Source organism: Papio anubis, unplaced genomic scaffold, assembly GCF_008728515.1.
Source record: "Papio anubis isolate 15944 unplaced genomic scaffold, Panubis1.0 scaffold128, whole genome shotgun sequence".
Classification (NCBI taxonomy): Eukaryota; Metazoa; Chordata; class Mammalia; order Primates; family Cercopithecidae; genus Papio; species Papio anubis.
Genome location: NW_022161225.1, coordinates 122026 through 145406, shown reverse-complemented (window position 1 = coordinate 145406; position 23381 = coordinate 122026). Strand labels below are relative to the sequence as shown.

The 23381-nt window shown below is 46.9% G+C and overlaps 1 protein-coding gene across 2 annotated transcripts in view; it reads left to right on the top strand.

Annotated features, from left to right (window-relative positions):
* LOC116272565 (unconventional myosin-Ie) overlaps positions 1-23381 on the top strand; it is a 102968-nt gene that overhangs the window by 64850 nt on the left and 14737 nt on the right. For both annotated transcript variants that reach the window (XM_031661305.1, XM_031661304.1), the window contains 5 exons: positions 1984-2129; positions 10780-10926; positions 12797-12954; positions 16121-16213; positions 20770-20971. In XM_031661305.1, the coding sequence (XP_031517165.1) occupies positions 1984-2129; positions 10780-10926; positions 12797-12954; positions 16121-16213; positions 20770-20971 (746 nt within the window). The remainder of the gene's footprint in view (positions 1-1983; positions 2130-10779; positions 10927-12796; positions 12955-16120; positions 16214-20769; positions 20972-23381) is intronic.

Here is a 23381-nt window from a genome sequence, read left to right as displayed (position 1 = left end):
ACCGGATTCCTTACTTTTTTAAAAAAATAACTTGTTATTTTGCTTTTGTTGTTACCAAAGCAGAACATGGTCATTGTAGAAAAATTTAGAAAAAACATAAACCGAAAGAAAAATCGATACCTATGCCCAGAAACAATCACTGTTAACATTCTGTGTATATCCATATCTTTCAGAATGTTTTTATGAAAACATACATTTGTGTATTTAGTTTTACAAAAACTGAGATACATATTGCATGCTGTTTTATGTCCTGAGGTAGTATTTGTTTGTTTAAATAATGCTAGGGAGAATTTTCAATAGTAATACAGGGAGCAATATAAGTTATTTTACGGCCGGGCGCGGTGGCTCAAGCCTGTAATCCCAGCACTTTGGGAGGCCGAGACGGGCGGATCACGAGGTCAGGAGATCGAGACCATCCTGGCTAACACGGTGAAACCCCGTCTCTACTAAAAAATACAAAAAACTAGCCGGGCGAGGTGGCAGGCGTCTGTGTTCCCAGCTACTCGGGAGGCTGAGGCAGGAGAATGGCGTAAACCCGGGAGGCGGAGCTTGCAGTGAGCTGAGATCCGGCCACTGTACTCCAGTCTGGGCCACAGAGCCAGACTCCTTCTCAAAAAAAAAAAAAAAAAGTTATTTTACATGGCTGCATAGTATTCCATTTTACAGATGCCTTATTATTTTTAACCAGTTTCTCATGAATCTATTTTTAGTGAGTTTTTCTTTTTTACTATCATAACTTCAATGAGCATATTTTCACACATCTTTGTATATCTATCTCTCTCCAAATATTTTTAGAAGAAATTGATAGGAGTGAAATTGTTGAATCAAAGGATTGAGAATATCAAGTAATATTGCAGAGTATCCTCACCCATTTTCCCAAAGTGGCTGATAAGTAAGGCTTTTCTAGCCACAGGAGAAACAGCTGATTTTTCACCTCCTCCCTTAGATACCTTTTGATAAAGTCTTGGTCCTAATAGACAAATCTGAAGTTTCAGAAGCTCATGGACCCATTAAGAGCTTTTGGTTTTTTGGCAGGGACAGGGAGGTAAAAAAAAAAAAAAATGTAATGAAGTAAACAACAGAAGCACGATGTTATTTTCCTAAAACCAAACCGTTCCTTGCAACCTGTACATGGCCCTAGCTGCTGTGACGGCAGCTCTCAGTTTACACAGGTGCTTAGTTCTTGCAGCGGTACTCGTTATAAAGTGGTTACCCACAAATTCCCGAGTAGATTTATATTAATTATTGAGAATTATCATTCAAATGACAATATGTCAGTATTTTAATAAGAAAATTTTAGGAACTCCCAAGAAAACACATGCAGACACCGCCGCCTGTTTAGAAACACGCTGTAGTGCATCCTTGGTAAGCTCGCCACAGCTGTTGGTGACTTCCCCTTTACAGCTGCTGTCCTGATGCATCAGGTGACTCCATGTGAGTTTGCCAGTTTTTAAGTCAAAAAGGGTGAAGCCATTTTTTACATGTCATCTTAATAATCACAAATAATGCCATCTTTTCCCATCATGGGTCCGGTCATGTGATGAAAGGAACAGCCGTCCCAACAGTAGTGAAGATTGACTGTCCAAGGCCGCTTCCCACTGTCCTGGTAACAGCAGTCCACCGTGTGAATGGTTGTCATCATATTGACCGTGTCTGTCCACCTTTTTTTGAGACGGAGTCTTGCTCCGTCACCCAGGCTGGAGTGCAATGGCGCAACCTCGGCTCACTGCAACCTCCACCTCCCAGGTTAAAATGATTCTCCTGCCTCAGCCTCCCAAGTAGCTGGGATTACAGGCACCCACCCCCACACCCAGCTAATTTTTGTATTTTCAGTAGAGACGGGGTTTCACCATGTTGGTCAGGCTGGTCTCGAACTCCTGATCTCAGGTGATCCACCCACCTCGGCCTCCCAAAGTGCTGGGATTACAGGTGTGAGCCACCGTGCCTGGCCTGTCCAGCTTCTTAAAGCTCCTCTCCTTACAGGGTGTAAAGCGAGACCTGCTTCTTACCCCAAAGTGCTTGTACTTAATCGGACGAGAAAAAGTCAAACAGGGCCCAGACAAGGGCCTGGTGAAAGAAGTCCTGAAGCGGAAAATCGAGATAGAACGGATCTTGTCTGTGTCCCTCAGGTGAGTGGCTGGAGGCGCAGAGGCAGGACTGCCCCATCTCGCCTCAGCATCACCGTCCGCTGTTCCACACAGCCAGGAGGAAGGCCGGGCGGGGCTCCCCTGCGGTCAGAATCATGATCAAGAGAATGGAATTTTCCTTGGTCCCAAAGGGAAGACTCCCTAGTCTCAGCGAGTCTTGATATGTCAGGAAGAAGGTACCAAGAACAGGTTGCCTCCGGACAGCTCCCCGAATCAACGGGACCCAGATCTATTGTAACCATAACATGTTAGAAATGAACCCAGTATATGGAGCACCTCCGAGAAGAATTTCTCTTGTTGCAATGGAGCCAAGGGTTCAGAGCTCTGTCCCCCAACCCACCTCGCCCAGGTTGGAAGCCTCACCCATTTCCCTGAGCAGAGGGTCCTGGAAGGGAAGTTTCTTTGGGACTTCCTTAGGGAGTGCAAGTTGGTCTCCATTCTCTGTAGTCCTGGAGTCATCGCGAGATGCTCTCTTTGCTCCAGTTCTCAGGCAGTGGGGAGTGGTGTTTGCTTCCACAAGGCCTCAGGCAGGGCCCTTGCTCTTCTCGGCAGCACCTTGGCTTCCTTTCGGCAGAAGGGCTCCTCTGTCAGCTGTCAGAGCATCTCCTCCGTCACTGGGACCTAGGCTAGGAGTTCTTAGCATGGGAGGTTTTCCCATGCTAAGAAGTCCTCCCATGCTAAGAACTCCTAGACTAGGAGTCATCCCATGCTAAGTCCTCCCAAAGTCCTCCCATGGTAAGAACTCCTAGACTAAGTTCCTCTGACAGAGGAAATCCTCGCAATCCATGAAAGCTAAGAATGGAAGAAAGGCCTCCTCGAGCCCCATAGCTTCCTCCAAGAATCATGTCCCTGGGCCTCTGAGGCTAACACTACTTTAGTCAGGAAAAGCTTTGGGTCATTGCATTAGAGATGTTCTGCTCTCACATGAACATGGAATTGGGACGCCTCTCAAACTCTTACTCCACACAGAAGACGAAACTGCTGCGCTCAGGAAAAACCAGGGGTTTGATGTGCTCAGGCGTCTGACCTACCGAGCTGGAAATCCTAGCTCCAGTCTGATAATCCAAAGCAGATTTCTCGTTGCGTCTATTCTTGCCTGTGTCTCTGTGGTTTCTGATTCTATCTGTTCCTAATTTCCCTGGATAAAGGGCCAGGCGGTGGAGGGCAGTTAAGTATGTCAAACATGCCAACTCAGGATGTGGTAAAGTTGCTAAGCAGATGAGTCCACAGTGTCCATTTTGCAGCCCCTCCTCAGGTAGGTTTCAAGGCCATTGGTTTTTTTAAAAAAAGCTCTAGGCGCTGACTGGTTTTCAGAAGGTCTTCCTGAACATTCAGCTCACTGGCTGGGTCCCAAGCTGAGCGGGGCAGTGCCTGCTGGCCACACTCTTCCTAGCTAGCTGGGCCCTGAGGTTGCCCTGGGAACCCAACAGGAAGCTCCTTGCTTGTCATCGCATGGGGACCTGCCATGCCTGGACTAAGCCAGGTTGGCCACAACGTGCTTGGCAGGCACCCTAGGTGAAGGTCAGGGAACCACAGCTCTAGGGCACGTGTAGTCACTGTGCTGAGAGTGACTTTGTGTGTTATTGCCCGGGTCTGTCTTCAGTCCCTCAGACCCCTGGTGGAGAGCTCATGACTGGGACCATAAATTATCCTCATCGAGCTACATTTGTGTGGTTCTTTTGTTTTGTTTTGTTTTGTTTAGACAGAGTCTCGCTCTGTCACCCAGGCTGGAGTGCAGTGGCGTGATCTCAGCTCACTGCAACTTCTGCCTCCTGGGTCCAAGTGATTCTCCCACCTCAGGCTCCAGAGTATCTGGGATTACAGGCGTTGGCCACCACCCCTGGCTAATGTTTGTATTTTTAGTAGAGACAAGGTTTCACCATGTTGGCCAGGCTAGTCTCGAACTCCTGACTTCAAGCAATCCACCCACCTTGGCCTCCCCAAGTGCTGGGATTAGAAGTGTGAGCCACCGTGCCTGGCCTTGAGCTACACTTGTATCAAGCACTTTGACACTTACTATCTTATCGGTAAGTCCTTGAGAGGGTCATCAAGCAGGGACTATAGGGACTGTTCACACTCAAATTTCTTCCTTTTATTTTGTTTTTTGTTTGTTGTCTTCTTTTACAGCCTCTGGGGATATAATCTCTTATGGTAATACCAGCTGCTTTTTCTTCTTCCTCTTCAGTATTCATCATCTGGAAGGTTCCTTTCTTGTGGTCTTTCCTTTTTAGAGGCTGTAGTAAAATGAGGTACTTAGCCTAAAAGTTTTTCTGATTCTAAGGAAAATAAAAGAAAGTGTGAGTCATTTGAACTTGTGATGTCTGCGTATTGCAGTCACTGAACCTCACACTTGCCAAGATGAGTAACAGTGTTCCCTCATTTCTTTATACTTGAGTTAGGCCAGTAATCAGAACCAAGTTAGGAAAGCAACCAGAGGGTGATGTGTGTGCAGAATCGAACCCAGAGTGGAAATTAATTCTGGTACCAGACTACTGAACGTGCGTGTGTGTTCTCAAAATACTTCAGTACTGGCATAGAGAAGGATTTTAACAGTTGTCTTGTACTTCAGGAAAAAAGCCGCAACATCTGTATGTGTTTTTCAGTATTTCTGAGATTGACTAGTTGACTATTGGCTGGAATGATATCAACATATGGCCTCCTAGTTACGATTTATCCAAGTATCCTATAAGCTTGATCTTAGCCCATCTCTAACTCTTATAACTAATGTCAATGCACAGTGGGCCTACATCTCCCTATTCAAACCAACCAACCATTTAGTGGAAGTTATGATACAAGGGAAATGTGAGCATGACTAAATATTTGGTCTGAAGAATTTATTGTTTATTTCTGTAGGTGTGATAATGGTTTTGTGGTTAATTTTATATAAAGAGACGTTATCTTTTAATGATATATACTGAAACATTTGAGGATAAAATGAAGGCTGAGCGCAGCGACCCATGCCTGTAATCCCAGCACTTTGGGAGACCAAGGCAGGAGGATCACTTGACCCCAGGAGGTTTGGGACCCACCTGGGCAACATAGTAAGACCCCATCTCTACAAAAAATGTAAAAATTAGCCAGGAGTGGCGGTACATGCCCGTGGTCCCAGCTACTCCGGAAGCTGAGGTGGGAGGATTGCTTGAGCTCAGCGGGTCAAGACTGCAATGAGTCATGATCACACCACTGCACTCCAGCCTGGGCAACAGAGTGAGACCTTGTCTCAAGTAAAAATAATATCATAGTCTTTACTTTGGTTTAAAATAACCTGGAAGTTATTTTAAAGTGGAAGCGGAGAGAGTGACGTTGTAGATAATTGTGATTATCCATGGATTGGTGCTTGAAATCTGACATGTGGTTCATTCTACTATACTACTTTTTATTTTTTCGAGACAGGGTCTCACTTTGCCACCCAGGCTGGAGTGCAGTGGCACAATCTCGGCTCACTGCAGCCTTGACCTCCAGGTTCAAGCGACCCTCCCACCTCAGTCTTCTAAGTAGCTGAAACTTCAGGCAGGTACCACCGCTCCCGGCTAATTTTTGTATTTTTTGTAGAGACAGGGTTTCCCCATGTTACCCAGGCTGGTCTCCAACTCCTGGGCTCACAGAATCTACCCACCTCAGCCTCCCAAAGTGCTAGGATTACAGGCATGAGCCACTGTGCCCGGCCCTACTATCCTACTTGTTTACAATTTAGAATTTTCTATAATAAAATGTTTTTCTAATCCTCCAGTAGACATTAAATTTTTAGAAGTCTTTATCTTTTCTAAACATACTGATATATGTCTAGTTGAATTACGGTTAACATTTTTTTTGAAGCTTTCATTTACAAGAAAGAATAGGATCACAACAGGTAGAAACAGGGCCAATAGCTCAGAGAGATATTAAGACTGTAGTTTGTCAAAGGGACTCCAGGATAATTTGATCAGGAGAAATCCTTATTTAAATAAATTTAGGCTGGGTGCGGTGGCTCATACCTGTAATCCCAGCACTTTGGGAGGCTGAGGCGGGCCGATCGCTTGAGGTCAGGAGTTCAAGATCAGCCTGGCCAACATGGCAAAACCCCCTCTCTACTAAAAACACAAAAAAATTAGTTGGGCGTGGTGGCGGGCGCCTGTAATCCCAGCTACTTAGGAGGCTGAGGCAGGAGAATCGCTTGAGCCTGGGGGCAGAGGGTGCAGTGAGCTGAGATCACACCACTGCACTCCAGCCTAGGCAACAGAGCAAGACTCTGTCTCAAAAAAAAAAAAAATTAAAATTAAAGTGAAACACTGATGCTTGCATTTCTGGCTTCATTGGAGACTTGGGAAGAGTGTCAGGAGGTCACATACCAACACAGAGTTGAGACACAGGATTTCTGAGGCTTGTGGTGGCTGCTGACAGAAGGCCATGCCTGGGTTTTTGAAGGATCCTCCCAGAGTTGCTTCTTGTTCAACTACTGACCTGGCCCCAGTCTTATTTGAAAAACAAGGAATCTTATTTGAAAAACTCAATTCCACTCATTACCACAGGTGTAATGACCCATGTTCTTGGCTTTGCTATTGTAGGTGTCGAGTTCGGGGCCATGGAAGCTCTTATTTGGGGCCCTCTGATGAGGCTTGTCGTTTTTCTTCTCATTCTGGTAGCTGACCACAAGAAGGATGAGACCAAAAGTTGTGTGGCTGGCTGTCTAGGTTAACAGATTTTCCAGTACTTGTCTCCAATGGGAAAAACAACCCGTAAGACGGTGCTTTAGACAAAGGCTGCAGCTCCCTGGTCACAACATTCTTGCCCAGAATGTTTCCTTGCCTGAATCCCCTAACTTTCTGGCAGTAAAAACAGCCCACCTCACTGCCTGTCCTGCTGACCTGAAGCATTACTGGCATCGTGGCTTGCTGGGGCCTGTAAGCACTGGGAACCTGGAAGTTGTCAGCATCATGGGATTGAACACCTACCTGGTGCTGAGCCCTGGTTTTCGAAGGTGGATGAGGCACAGTCACTGCCTTGGGAAGCTCCTCTCATTCTGGAAGGGGGAACAGACAGCTGAGTAAACATGTGCCTTACTACAAGTGTTCCCAGCGTGATTTAAAGGATACTCTTGGGACTCAAAAGAGGAGAGTGGGTCTTTGCACCTGCAGGTCAGGTGAAGCTTCTTTGAGCCGGACACATCACTGCTGAGGCCTGCACCTGCGTCCAGGCTTTCTCAGAGAAATGAAGAAGGTTCTGAAACTGGTGCCCCTGGTTTCTCTGAGTGGTAGAATTCTGGGCCAGGTTTATTTTCTTCTTGATTCGCCTCCATATCTTCCAGTTTACTAAAAGCAGCATATTTCATAAGCAGGAAAGACTTTTGTAAAAGCTTAAATAAAGGCAGGGCTATCCTTGGAAATTGCCTTTTCAGCTTAAAAAAAAAAAAAAAAACTCCTTCAGGACTTTCCTTGGTGTTTTGTAACTACATTTCTGTGAAAAGATATATTGGTTAAGAGAGTAAAACAAGATTTTCTAGTGTTGTCAGCAATACAACAGTAAGCCACAAAGACGGAGGGAAAAAAAAACAAGGGCAGATCCAAACCAGAGACTAGGAAGAGGTCTTCCAACACAGGGTACAGCGTCAAACATCTGTAAGGAATTGCAGCATAGGAATAAGTCAGGGGTGAAGTCCAAAGATAAGTCTGACTTTTTAGAATAAATAAACACAAAAGCTTTGTTTTCAGGTCCAGGAGCATGGGCTGAGGAGAGCAGAATGAGCTGAGACCCTGGCCTGGGTGAAGCTGGTCTGCCTGGCTCCAATGCCTGGATCACTGAAGGGAGGGGACTTTGGATTTGATGGTTAAAGTCAAAGTGTCCAAACACATCTCTTCTCATTTCTAGATTCATGCTGATAATTGACCTGGAAGTTTTGGCCCGCTTGCTTTTTTTGTTATGATAATAATGAAACTCCTAATAAATCTAAGCACATTAAACCAGTCAAGGTGACTTGTGCTGGGCTCATTTAGCCCTGTTGAATAATCAGCATCCTGCCACAGTTCAGTCAGGCAAGCAGGCATGATCAGACATGCCAGAGAGAGCTTTGAGCAAACCGCCAACACAGGGAGGAGTTTCATTCCCCACCCCAGAGGCCAAAAAGTGGAGCTTCTTGTTTCACTCTGGTCTATTGCATGCGCTCTACCTATTGCAGCCGTGTTCTTTCACCTGGGCTAGGGTGCTAGGAGGCTTAGACTTTACTAATTCAAAATGACTTGGAAGAGCTCTTTTGAGCAGCTTTTCATAAGTGCTTTTTGGAGTTTTGGATTGCTGGCTGTCCCTTTAAAGGGAGGGAGGAGGTGCTTGTTCCCAGGCACTGTAGAACTGGCATGTTGGCCCTGAGTTGCCTTTGCATGCACTGTTGACTGATGGAGATGAAAACTGTCTGTTGTTTAAACCACTGGTTGTCAAGGTTTATCCTTGATCCCAGCTATCACAGGAGTGGGCAAGAAGCATGGCTATGATATGGGGATGTCTGAAAACAAACATCTGGGGTAATGATAATGACCAAGTGCTCCTCCCAAATGGCCATTATTTGGTAAACCAAATAAACCACGGTAAAGTGTTCTGACTTCACATCCAAGGGAAAGTTTGGCTGCTCTTCAGGAAGCTGGCCATGAAAGGGCCAAGCTCCTTTCCCCTGACGCTGGCCTCTTGCTTCCAGTGAACTCCATGCACCGCCCCACCCCACCCCCATGGTTTGTGCATGCTGCCATTCTATGCCTTCCTATTCAATTGTGCTGCAGTTCCTTCAACCTCTTTTTCTCCTGTGGATTACCAAGCTCCTTTCCTGTAGGAGGACTGAAAGTGCATGATATGAAAAAAAAAAAAAAAAGAGAGAGAGAATTTAGTTTTTACAGTTCTAGAGACCGGGACGTCCGAGGTCAAGGTGCAGGCAGATCTGGTGTCTGCTGAAGGCCACTGTCTTCTTTATAGATGGCACCTCTTGTTGTGTCCTCACATGGGAGAAGGATAGAAAGGGCAAAGCACTCCTGTAAGGTCACGAATCCAATTCGTGAGGACCCATTCCTTGTAACTTAATCACCTCCTTAAGACCACACTTCTTAATACTAGCACATTGGTGAATAAGCTTCAACATCAGACCAAGGTAGAGGCTGTGGCTACGGCTACTGGTTCCATCAGCTCCGGGTCACTAGCTCCCTGTCTCAGGCCGGAGAGAAGGTTCCTGACAAGCCTGGGAGAGTCCACCAAGATTCTCTGTCCAAGGGAGCCCTGTGATCCCAACAAGGGCCCAGCCCCTACCTTGACCTGTGAATGGGGCTGAACAGGGATAGCACAGGAGTTTCCTTTTAAATGGGTCAGATTTTACATGGAAGGAGGATCCTGGGTCTCAAAGATTCTCTACAGCTCAGTCCTCTGTGTGGTCCCCTTGCCTCATCATCTGGCTTTGTCACAGCCTGGTAATCCCACTGGTGCAGTGACAGCAGGAGCTCCGAGAGCAGAGCAGAGCTCGTGAGCCATGCTGCAGGGCTCTGGGTGTTCAAAGAACCGTGTCTGTGGCGCTTGGAGAGACTAAAATGTGACCATGGTCAATTCACTGAAGCAGGTTTGCCTAATTTGTTTCTAATGCCTGGGAAAATGCTTACAATCCCTAATGAAATCTCATTCTTCAAAGGGCTGTTTTCGGTATTTGGCAGTGGTACTTGCAGATACTCATAAACTTATATATTACAGCCTTTAGGGTGGTGGCCCCATTCACCTGAGTGATAAATCTAACAAAGAATGCAAATTCTCAATTACACACATTGTCGCTTTCTACCAAGCCTAGCCAGGCCTGAAGATGGAACTTTTTCTCACCAACCTCCCCTGACCACCAGGCATTTCCTCAGCGCTGGGTCTGCCTCAGCGTCTCTCTGCCATCACCCTTTAGCTCCTAACACCTGCTCCCCTCCAGGCATAAATTTCTGCACAATCCCACCCTGTCCAAACATGTGCTTCCTACAAAGGTGTGTTCTCTCCTTGTCTGACAAAATTCATTAGCTTGAAGGTGATGATTTTTGCTTGTTTGCTGTTTGTCCATCTGACCTTTGCATCTCTGAACTTGGACGTGTCTGTACATTCTAGTAGCTCCTGGCTTGCAGTGTCCGCAGAGCACTGTTTGCCAGAAGGTTCTTAGTAAGTACCTTGAAGTCCAGGACATTGGCTTCCCTCTTGATAACCGAGCTTATAATTCTTCAAGTTCAAATTTACTACAATAGCTACAACCATATCATAAATTATACTAATACTAACTTGGAACTTAAATGTAGAGTTATCCCTTTTCAGCTGCATTCTATTCACAACGTTCTGGATTTTTATGGTCTTAACACAAGTTGGATTTGAAAATGGATTTTTTAAAAATATGGGCTAAATTGTCCTTAAGTTCCTCATTTTAAAAATCATGTGGAAAAAGTACTTTGATTATCCTTTTGTTGGGCTATAAACTTTCTTTGAAAGCAGATTTCAGCAATCTCATTATGTAATTCCATTGTAGTTGGTTTTTGTTTGAAAGATTATTACTATAGAAAGACTAAAATCTTAGCACTATCTTGCAGGATTTTTAAAATGGAAGGAAAAAAATAGAGTAAACAGAAGCACAGCTTTCACCAAGTGTGTTTGTCCAATCTCTTTACAGTACTATGCAGGATGACATTTTTATTCTCCATGAGCAAGAGTATGACAGTTTGCTTGAATCTGTCTTCAAAACTGAATTCCTAAGCCTCTTAGCAAAGCGTTACGAGGAGAAAACCCAGAAGCAACTACCTCTGAAATTCAGCAATACGTAAGTCCGGATCTGGGACCCAAACTTCTGCGTGTAGCTAAAAAGGGGCCTTGATCGCACCCCTGGGATTCAGGATGGGGCTGGGGGAGGCTTGCAAGGAGGAGAGTGGGGTCTGGCTGGCCCCAGTGGAGCCTTAGAGCCTGCAGAAGACAGTCTGGATAGCAGTCACAGACTTGGAAAAGGTTACTTTTGCATTTCTGTGAAATAATGACTTCATAGACTAGTGTATTTTATCATTTAGACAAAAACCTCCTAAATGAGGCAGACAAAGGCAGATTTTTATGTCTCACCCAAAAATAGGGTTTTTAATTTAGCAGAGCAGACAGGAGTAGAATCAGGCTGGAAGCAGATGAAAGTGACAAAGGTGGGGGCATAAATTCCCCAAACCAATGCATAATAAAACCTATTTATTGGTAGGGCCTCTGGGGGCTTGAGGACTATAGGTGGCCAATGTGTTGTGTAGGTGGCTCACCTTCCCTTCTTTTTTTTTGAGATGGAGTCTCGTTCTGTTGCCCAGGCTGGACCTCTGCCTCCCATGTTCAAGCAATTCTCCTGCCTCAGCCTCCTGAGTAGCTAGGATTACAGGTGCTCACCACCATACCTGGCTAATTTTTTGTATTTTTAGTAGATACGGGGTTTCACCATGTTGGCCAGGCTGGTCTTGAACTCCCAACCTAAAGTCATCCACCCATGTTGGCCTCCCAAAGTGCTGGTGTCACAGGCTTGAGCCACCATGCCTGGCCTCACCTTCATTTCTTTTGGCAACATGACCTAATGGACCAGGTACTGGCATACTGTTGACCCTCTAATCTCAGATTTGCTGAGTACAAGTTATTTAGCTAGTCTGGACAATATAGTAAGACCACATCTCTACAAAAAGTAAAAAATTAAAAAAAAAAATTAGCCGGGTATGGTGGTGCATGCCTGTAGTCCCAGCTACACGGGAGGCTGAGATGGGAGGATACTTGAGCCCAGGAGGCAGAGATTGCAGTGAGCTGAGACTGCGCCTCTACACGCCAGCCTGGGCAACAGAGCAAGACCTTGTCTAAAACACAGAAAGAAAGTTATTTAGCTTTTCTTTTTAAATGTCCCCATCTATAAAATGGGAATATCCTCCGTCTTTTCCCAGCTACAAGAATGAGGCCAAGACAAAGCCTTAATATCATGATGAGGGAAACTTATAATAGGCAGCTACTTAAAATTATGATTTTTCCTTCTTATGATATGAGAAAATATAAGTTAAAAGCAGAATAAGGATTGCATAATGCAGGCATATGGGCAATACAGAAGCATTAAAACTGGCTGGTGAGTTTGGGAAGTGCAGGTAAATCCTGTCTTCTATTTGGATCTTGGTTGCTAGTGTGTCTTTTTCCTCCCCGGGTGGGATGTCATGGTGCAAGAACAGTACGGGACTAAACAAAGCCAGGTTCTGTGCTAAAGAGTCTTCAAGCTGGCCTGGGTCTGGCATCTGTCAGTCCTCCACAAGCACAGGAGCAGGGACAACAGCTGGAAGCACAATGACAGCACAGCGGTGTGACCTGGAAATTGTCTCTTTCCTCTGTCCCCTCAGCAGGTGCCCCTGAGGCCACCTGACAGAGTGGCACTGGCACATTAGCGAGGTGTACCTCCCTCACCACCCGGTGTCTCATGGTACCGGGCCTCAGATGCTCCTGCTTCTGGCTCATTGTCATGCGGCGACAGTGCCACCCCATGGATGCGGTGCACATCCTCAGGGCCCTGCCCCGGTGTGGATTGTCCGGTCTTGCCTCATGTTTATGCTTTTCCAGCAGCAGAACTCCGTGGCAGGATCTCTGAGCACCGTTTTCTCACTGCTTCCTTCGACCTGTTAACCCCAGTGTGCTTTTTGCAGGCTTGAACTGAAGTTGAAAAAGGAGAACTGGGGTCCCTGGAGTGCGGGGGGCTCCCGGCAAGTGCAGTTCCACCAAGGCTTTGGGGACCTGGCTGTACTCAAGCCCAGTAACAAAGTGCTGCAGGTCAGCATTGGACCTGGACTGCCCAAGAACTCCCGTAAGTGCTCCATGGGCCCTGCGGCCAGAACTGCTGCCGCTCACCCGAGTCTCCTGAGCGAATGCTGAAAACGTGTGCACAGATGTGGGGGCTGAGAATCAGTACACCTGCTGCTTCTTGGGGCTCAGGCTTTCTTCAGAATGGAACATTTCAAACTAAAGCAACAGCAAGGAAAATGAGCAGGTTAAAAGTTTCTGAGGGACTTAGTACTTATGTGTCAGTATACCTGGCATTACAATATTGTGATTAAAACAAATCAGAGTTCGTTAGCTTCAAATTTCCCCTCCCTTTCCAGTCAGATCTTGTCCACAATACCAACATCATCCTCTATGCCACCTTTAAAGAAATTGACTGGGCCAGGCGCAGTGGCTCACACCTATAATCCTGGCACTTTGGGAGGCCAAGGCCGGACGATCGCTTGAACCCAAGAGTTCTAGACCAGCGTGAGTAACATGGTAAAATCCTGTCTCCACACACAAAAATAAAAATACAAAAATTAGCCAGGCATGGTGGTGCACACCTGTAGTCCCAGCCACTTGAGAGACTGAGGTGGGACGATGGCTTACGCCTGGGAGGTCAGGGCTGCAGTAGCCTGGGTGACAGAGCAAGACCTTGTCTCATTAAGAAAAAGAAGACACTTTGGGAGGCCGAGACGGGCGGATCACGAGGTCAGGAGATTGAGACCATCCTGGCTAACACGGTGAAACCCCGTCTCTACTAAAAAATACAAAAAAACTAGCCAGGCGAGGTGGCGGGCGCCTGTAGTCCCAGCTACTCGGGAGGCTGAGGCAGGAGAATGGCGTAAACCCGGGAGGCGGAGCTTGCAGCCAGCGGAGATCACGCCACTAAGAAATAAAACACCACACACATACACACACGCACACACACACATACACACACAGACACATGCACTACCTCAAACCCCAGTCTAACTCCTTCCCTGGCCTTTGATTCTTTTTCTATTTATAATTGGTATTTATAACTTATATCTATAGTACACAGCATAGAATAATATATGCTATGTATACTGTGATATTGTTCTAAAATTTGGCCTGTGTGTTTGATCACACACATGAAGATGCCATATGTAAAATAACTGTGTCTAGGGCAGGCACAGTGGCTCATGCCTGTAATCCCAGCACTTTGGGAGGCCGAGGCAGGTGGATCAGCTGAGGTCAGGAGTTCGAGACCAGCCTGACCAACACCCCGTCTCTATGAAATGCAAAAAACTAACAGGGTGTGGTGGCGTATGCCTGTAGTCCCAGCTCCTTGGGAGGCTGAGGCCGGAGAATTGCTTGAACCCAGGAGGCGGAGGTTGCAGTGAGCCAAGATCACGCCACTGTACTCCAGCCTGGGCAACAAGAGCAAAACTCTACCTCAAAAATTAATTGATTAATTAATTAGCAATTTCTCAAATCCATCTGCAAAGGTACACCTTAACATGTTCTCTAACATATTAGTACAATACCAATAAATGCCATCATTTTTTTTTTTTTTGAGACGGAGTCTCGCTCTGTCACCCAGGCTGGAGTGCAGTGGCCGGATCTCAGCTCACTGCAAGCTCCGCCACCCATTCTCCTGCCTCAGCCTCCCGAGTAGTTGGGACTACAGGCGCCCGCCACCACGCCAAGCTAGTTTTTTGTATTTTTTTAGTAGAGACAGGGTTTCACCATGTTAGCCAGGATGGTCTTGATCTCCTGACCTCGTGATCCGCCTGTCTCGGCCTCCCAAAGTGCTGGGATTACAGGCGTGAGCCACCGCGCCCGGCCCATCATATTTTTATATGTGTAGAGCCACCACTCAGGAAATGTTGGTGTATGTCTGTGTATCCGTTAGTACTTGCAGAAAACAGACAGCAACTTTTCAGGGGATTTCTGAAGAGACTTTTCAAGAAAAAGATGTGGACAGGGTTTAGGGAACAAAGTAGGGACCCAGGGAAAAGGAACAGCGGGAGATCATTGTTATCTGCAAACCTGAAGCAGCAGAGGGAGGAACGAGGTGAACTGAAGGCTGTATAGGCAGGAAGGAGGCACATGAAGTCCCCCTACCTCCCTCCTGACATTCTAGTCTCCTGCCAGTGCCTCCTGTTGGCCTGGCCTATAGGCCTCACCCCACTGGAAGGCAGAGGCCTGGCTGTCCACAGGGCTCAGACCCCAGGGCATGGAGCCAGGCAAAGAAAGGCTGCAAATAACCAGCAGGCGGTGTGTGTGCAGCGGGCCCCAGAGTGGAAACTGCCCAATAGGTGTTGGATTCTACCTTATTTGGGGTGGAGAGAGCGGCCTAGGTACTGGGAGGGAAGCGCCCAACAGGCCACATCCGTTTGCCCCTGGTCCCACGTGGTTGGTTCTCCCAGGCCCCAGAGCTACAGCTCCTCTGCTGTGTCTGCAGTGTGCACCTTGTCACCTCCCACCCTTCTCTATTCTTCAGCTCTTCTCTTTATAAGAAATTCCCTCTGCACCCCTCTTCCAGCTGGTTTAATCCTACCTTCCTTCCTGTTCCACTCGAGACCCTATTTATTGATTTTCTTCCCCACATAGATGTCTCTGCAGAGATCTCCTCTGGCTCCTCTGGCCCTGCTGTCCAGCCCTGACTGTGACCCACAGTGTGTTCCTTTGGCCCCAGCTTGTTGCTAATTCTTCATGTCTGTGTCAAGGGTACAAGTCTGCTTCTACTCCTTGTGGTCTCTTTGTTTAGTTCAAGGACCGTAGAACACACACTCTTGCGTGAAAGGCCCTTGACATAGGCAGGTGTGCAGTCAGCGCCGGAACGGGCTTCCTGCCAACCCCGGTGACCCACAGCGTTAGTGAACCTGCTCAGCCACTTAGCGTGTAGAACATGAATGCAAATGTTAAAATGTTCCGTCTGTCTCAAAAAGTCTGCAGAAATAGAAACACCTTTGTAAGATGATCAGCCCTTCTTTAAAAGCCACAGTCTAACATTTCAAAAGTGTACCTCTATAAACCTATCCTCCAGCCCCTCCCACCCAGTGGCTACCATTACATACTTCCCTCAACTGCCCCTTCTCCGCTGCAACTGTTCTCCTGCAGATCCACCTGAGAACTGGAATCCAAGCTTCTCAAAAATTTTCCATATGCAAAGAACCATGAGGATCCATAAAACCAACCTGTAGCGCTGATTTTAACTTTGTCTTGCTTGTTTATTTCAGGTCCTACCAGAAGGAACACTACCCAAAATAGAGGTTATTCCGGTGGGACTCAAAATGCCAACTACCCAATGAGAGCGGCCCCTCCTCCCCCAGGTAAGCCAGCCATGTACCATAGTCTGGGACCACTAAATCTGGACCCACAACATAAAATATGTTTGGGAAGAAACCCATTAGCAGATCAATGCACACATATTAACCAGGCATGGACCATTTCAGTGCCAGATGTACAACGCAGCAGCTCTGCTGGAGACCTCACAATTCAGAAAAGTAGGAGTCAGTGAGACTGAGCTGCGGCTGAGTTCGCAATCTGGATTTCATTACTTCGAAATATTGCTCTCTTAGGAAAGGCTTCTGACAGAGAGAAAGGAGTTCTTGTCCGTGACAACTAGACTGTTGTCAGCTTTTAAGACACAGGATGCTGCTTTACGGAAATAGGCGTTTGTCAGGTCTAACCACACCACCACTACCCAGCTCTGGCCAAATACCACTACAGTAGCCCCGGCTTATCCGCGGAGGATGCATTCCGAGACCCCCACTGGGAGCTTGAAAATGCAGATATTACCAAAACCTATCTATACTTTTCCAGTTTGAGTTTTCCACAAAACCAGCAGAAATTTTTTTCCTTCTTCACAATGTTACAGATAGAAGATTCGTTGTTACTGTAGATCTTAGCAACTTCTGCATAATTTTTTATCCTCAGTAAGTTGAGAACTTTCACCCTTTCACTTAAAGGAAGCGCTTAATGGCTTCTCTTTGGCATATCCAAATTGCCAGCTTCCTGGGGCCGTTATGAATAACAAGACGGCTGCTTAGTGACTGATGACGGGGTAGGGGACACAGCATGGATAGGCTGGGCAAAGGGACGATTCGCATCCTGGCGGGACAGAGCGAGATGGCACATAACCTAAACCTTAGGAATTGTTCATTTCTGGAACTTTCGTTTAATATTTCCAGGCCACAGTTGACCATGGGTAACTGAAACAGTAGAAAGCAAAATCATGGATAAGGAGGGGAGGGGGCCACTGCACAGTATTTTGTAAGTTACAGCAGCTTAATGACTGAATAGAAGAAATTTGTTTTCTATTTATTTTCTGAGATGAGGATTCAGGAGGCCTGTTCGAAAAAACAAAGTAATATCTGAGAGCATTACAAAATTGTTATAAAGTTTATGCTTATATTTCATGTTTATCTCTTCTTTTTTGGGGATGGGGTCTCAGTTGCCCAACTGGAGTGCAGTGGCACGATCATAGCTCACTGCAGCCTCAACCTCCCTGGATCAAGCAATCCTCCCACCTCAGCCTGTTGAGTAGCTGGGACTACAGGCACGCACCACCATACCTGGCTCATTTTTTTACTTTTTGTACACATGGAGTCTCACTGTGTTGCCCAGGCTGGTCTTGAACTCCTAGGTTCAAACAATCCTCCCACCTTGGCCTCCCAAAGTGTTGGGATTAAAAGTGTGAGCCACTGCGCCTGGCCTCTCATTTTGAATAATAAAAATAAAACTGACAGATTCATACACTCTAAACCTGAATCTTAGACTTTCTGCCTCTAAAAATCTGTGTAGTGTTTGCAGAACACTTGCAAAAATACATAACATCTTTTAATGTTTTTCCATCGCTCACAAAACTCAGTTCATAAAAAACTGCTCCCAGAGTGTTTGGTATTAAGCAGTTTAGGATTCTAAGTCTGATAGGGTCATTTTGAGACTATTTGATTCCAATCTTCCCAGCCAAGAGAATTCTATTTGTACCAATGTCTTAGATAAGGAGTAAAAAGCATTTCTTGAGGCTGGTTGCGGTGGCTCACGCCTGTAATCCCAACACTTTGGGAGACCAAGGCAGGAGACTTGCTTGAGATCAGAAGTTTGAGCCCCGCCTGGGCAACGTAGCAAAACCCCATCTCTATAAAAATGTTCGGAAAAATTAGCTGCAGCTGGGCGCAGTGGTTCAAACCTATAATCCCAGCACTTTGGGAGACTGAGGCGAGCAGATCACTTGAGGCCAGGAGTTTGAGACCAGCCTGGCCAACATGACAAAACCCTGTCTCTACTAAAAATACAAAAATTAGCCAGGCATGGTGGCGCACACCTGTAATCCCAGCTACTGGGAGGCTGAGGCACGAGAATTGCTTGAACCCGGGAAGTGGAGATTGCAGTGAGCTGAGATCACCCCCACTGCACTCTAGCCTGGGTGACAGAGCAACACTCTGTCTCAAAAATAAATAAACGTAAAAGAAAAAATAAAAATTAGCTGGACATAGTGGCACATGCCTGGAATCCCAGCTACTCAGGAGGCTGAAGTGGGGGGCTGAGGTGGCTATGATCATGCCACTGCATTCCAGCCTGAATAACAGAGTGAGACCCTGTCTCAAGATTAGCTGGGCATGGTGGCGTGCACCAGTGATTCCAGTTACGCTCAGAGCTGAGGCATGAACATCATTTGAGCCTGGGAGGCGGAGGTTGCTGTGATCTGAGATCGCACTACTGTACTCCAGTCTGGGTGACTGAGTGAGACTCTGTCTCCCCCCCCCATCCAGCCCCCCCCCCCCCCCCCCCCCCGGCAAAAAAAAAAAAAAAAAAAAGACATTTCTTTAGTCTCTGGAATCTCACCGTTGCATGCTAAAGTATGGACACTGGGGCCCAACAGTGAGAAACTAATCCTCGTCTCTTTTGGAGTCCCCGTCCTGCCTTGACCCAGCTCTGTCTCCTCCTTTCTTCTTTGAAGAAAATCCAAGCACAGAGGAACTTAAGAGAAGCCCTGTAGTACCATATTACTGCGTGTGCACTGCTTCCAGTGGAGAATTCTGGCCAAGTCCACCTGGAAGACTCACTGGCCTCAGCTAGGTTGGCCAAAGCAGCCTCAGATCCAATCAGGCCACAGAGTTTCCGACCTTGAGCAGCGCTCCCCAACTAAGTGCCAGTTCTTTCATCAGTCGAATGAGACAATGGGACCTGGATCCATTCAACCAGTGCTTCTCAAACTGTCTGTGGTGGAAGACCAGGGGTTTTCGAGGGGTTTAAAAAAAATGTCCAGTCCCTCACAAACCATACATTTGTATGATATAATAAAAATGAATTAGTAGAAGAAGAATTTTCAAAGCATATAAAATATAAGTCAAAATTTCTTATTATAAGATGCAACCGGCATGAAATAGATCTGTCAAACTGCCATGAACGTTTCTAAATGCTTACTCTTAACTTCTGATCTTATCGTGGACAAGGGGATCTCGAGCAGCATGTGGGGCGGCCCCTGTGGGGACCCCACTTTTGTCATGGGCCATGTGACATCCCAAGGGCATGTCACACACTTAAGATGCCCCTCTCCTTTCATTGGGACCCTAAGCAGCAAGTGGGGTCCTTCTACCCTCCTCCACCCAAGACCCTGTGGGAGCCCATTCAGCTCTCACTCACTGAGGGAATGGGGTAAGGTGAAGGGCAGCTGTTTGCTCCAAATGTCTAGTTCTGATCTGGTCTGGTGGCCTGTGGGAGGAAATTGCTAGAGACGTGGCTGGATGAGGAGCCACCCTCTTGAAAGCTCCACCCTGAGAAAACCGGGGTTCAAAGTAAGAATTCCAGCTATTATTACTGGGCAGGAAGAACCCTATTTCTGCAATAATAAGGATATAGAGAAAATGCATGTTGGAGCTGGAAGCCACCAAGCAAATTCTGGACCTATCTCGTGGTTCTTTCGTGAAGAACTGAGACTATGAAACATCAGCTCTCTTGCTTATGATCAGTGTAGCTATCAGAGGCAGAGCCGGAACTGAACCCCTGGTCCTTCTCTAAGGGTCATCCCACTGGTACCAAAGAGTTCTCTTCGTTTGGTTGGAAGAGGTTTTTGGGTGGGGTTCACCACAGTGGGCCTTGAAGAGTCTTGTTCTCTTTCTCCACTCAGCCCAGATCTGTCAGTGGGAGAATGAATAAGGGCCTCTTCATACGTAGCATGGAATGCTAATGCCCGAGTCAGCCAAGACGCATGGTTTGGAGCCTGTCACTCTAACCCATTACTTATTGGCTAATGTGATTTTAACTAGACATCGCTGTTTGGCTGAGAGAGCTTGCTGCATCCGGACTGAGCCAACTGGGTGGCCACTTTTCCCTTGCCTGTGTAGCGCACCCCGTCTGCCTCACACAGCAGGCTCCTGCAGTGGATGCCCAAGACTGACCCCTTGAAAATGGATGTCCAGCTGTTTAAACAGCTGCCTGCCAACCCTCTTGAGTCATAACCTCATAATTTTTCTGAGGCCCAAGAAGGTGTCTCCCAGCCAGCTGTAAGCTTACCTTTCCTTACTGTGGGCTTTGAACCCCAGGAAATCTGGGGATTCTGTTGTCACCAAGCATGTGCTGAGTGTCCGCTGTGTTCCGGGCACATCCCGGGAAGTTGACCATGCATTGTTGGACGTGTTAAATACATACAATTTTATTTGTCAGTTATACCTCAGTAAAGCCTGGGAATGGGGAGAACAGAGAATCAGCTCTAATTCTCACAATGTGTTAGCAGTGATGCCTTCCATTTTTTTCAAATGGGGAAATTGAGACTCAGAAGTTAAGTAAGCTGCCCTTGTAGTACGTGGAAGAAATGTGGAGAGACTTTTGGGAAAGGATCCAAAAATGTAAGCCTTATTTCCTCCTCTCTTTCTCTCTCTAGGATACCATCAGAACGGAGTCATCAGAAACCAGTTCGTGCCACATCCCAATGCTCCTGGAAGCCAGAGGGCCAGTCAGAAAAGCCTGTACACCTCCATGGCCCGCCCGCCCTTGCCACAGCAGCAGTCTACTGGTTCAGACCGAGTGTCACAGACGCCAGAGAGCCTGGATTTCCTCAAGGTCCCGGACCAGGGAGCTGCAGGGTAAGATTCTCACATCCCGTGGATGAAGCTGGCAAGCTCCATCTCCATCATTCAGAACAAGGGTTCAGAGGTTCCTGGGGGCTGTCAGTACAGGATTCTAAAGTTCAGTTTTCCACCTCAGTGCTGTATTCCGGGAGCCAAGGCTGTGGGGCTGTGGCTGGTATTTCTAAAGGTACAGCCACATTAATAGCAGACAGCTCATTTCATTCTCCAGAGAAGGCTTAGCTTGGAAACATCAGAAGATGGGTGCCCTTTGGCCCCAGATACAGTTACTCTGCAACCTCTTTGTTTTTCTTGCATGGTTGAGGAATAAGGGAGCTTTTGATTTGTGTCTGTGCCTGCAGTTGCATAAATACAACAGCTTTAAGAGTCTTCAGCAACATTAAGAATAACATCCCAGTGTTCTATATGATGTTTGTTGAAGAATATGAGTTTTTGTGGCTTTAGAGTGACAGCCTCTCTGCCTTTCTAGAATATAAATAAAGAGTGGTGAAGAGAACCCAGGCTTTTTAGCTGGAGGAAGTGAAGATGCCTGAAGCTCTGTGTAGATATTAGAAGAGCTCTCAGTTTTAAAAGGGGGTTAAGACATATCCTGTGGAGTCACAGGGATGGAACTAGCGCCAGCTGAAAACCAGTTAGTGAACTCGGCCAGGAGGTAGATTTTGGCTCCAGTAAAGGAAGAACATTGTAGCAACCCAAATATGAGTTGCCCTCGCATGTAAAGAGCATTTTGTCCCTGGGAGCATCCAGGCACCGGCTGGATGGCGATCACCAGGCAGGAGTGTTCAGAGTAGTGTTGTCAAATGTCAGATAAGGGGATGAGAGGTCTCTCTAACACTGGACCTGCTGCTTACCCTCTAGTTTCCTTGTCTAAGCACTAATGTAATGCCATCAAGCATGCAGGGTCGTCAGGAGGACTAGAAATAATATCCATAAAATCTCTAGCATGGTACTTGGCTGGCAGGAGTCTACTCACATAACGCTAGCTTGAGGGTGGTGATGACGGTGACAGAGTGATGATGATGAGGACCCCCGTCGCTTCATGGAGGATGAACTAGAGACTTGTAAGGAATCTTCCAGCTCTGCACGAATCTCCGTGGTGGAGTGGCTCTGTCTGCTAAAGCCAGTAACGGCCTGCTCCCGCCCACTCTCTCTTCTCTTCCCCTCTCTCAGGCCCACTTCCATTTTCCACTCTCTCCTGTCTCTAGCACCATGGAGAAGTTTCAAATGAGGATCAGGAGGTATGAATGCAAAACAGACCTGTGCAGGAAGAGAAGCAGCAGCTCCTTCCTCTGAGGGGGGCAGCCATCCATCCACCTTTTTGTTTGTGGTTGGTTGCTTTGTTTTTTGAGACAGGGTCTCGCTCTGTTGCCCAGGCTGCAGTGCAGTGGCACAATCTTGGCTCACTGCAGCCTCCTCCTCCCAGGTTCAAGTGTCTCCTGCCTCAGCCTCCTGAGTAGCTGGAATTATAGGTACCCAGCACCACGCCCAACTAATTTTTTTTTTTCTTTTTTTGATACAGAGTCTCGCTCTGTTGCCAGTCTGAAGTGCAGTGGCATGATCTCGGCTCACTGCAATCTCCGCCTCCCGGGTTCATGCGATTCCCCTGCCTCAGCCTCCCGAGTAGCCAGGACTACAGGCATGTGCCACCACACCTGCATAATTATTTTATGTTATTTGTATTTTAGTAGAGACAGGGTTTCACTGTGTTGGCCAGGATGGTCTTGATTTCCTGACCTCGTGATCCACCCACCTCAGCCTCCCAAAGTGCTGGGATTACAGATGTGAGCCACCGCACCCAGCCTAATTTTTTTATTTTTAGTAGTGACAGGGTTTCGCCATGTTGGCCAGGCTGGTCTCGAACTCCTGACTGCAAGTAATCCACTCACGTCGGCCTTCCAAAGTGCTGGGATTACAGGCATGAGCCACCGTGCCTGGCGCATTAACCTTTATGCCCTATTTGCCCTATTATTTGATGTTTTTCCTGCCTTAGCAGCTTCCTTCTAAAGACCACAAAGCTCTTAGGAAGTTCACCATGTTCTCTCCTAGCGTTCCTTTTCCCCTGGCAAGTCTTACCTCACTTCATTTGGGCTACAAATATGAAAGCACCTTAGTTGGTTTTTTTTTGTTTTGTTTTTTTGTTTTGTTTTGTTTTGTTTTTGAGACAGAGTCTTATTCTGTTGCCAGGCTGCAGTGTAGTGGTGCGATCTCGGCTCACTGAAACCTCCATGTCCTGGGTTCAAGTGACTGTCCTGCCTCAGCCTCCTGAGTAGCTGGAACTACAGGCACCCGCCACCACACCCAGCTAATTTTTTTGTATTTTTTGTTGAGACGGGGTTTCACCATGTTGGCCAGGATGGTCTCGATCTCTTGATCTCGTGATCTGCCTGCCTTGTCCTCCCAAAGTAGC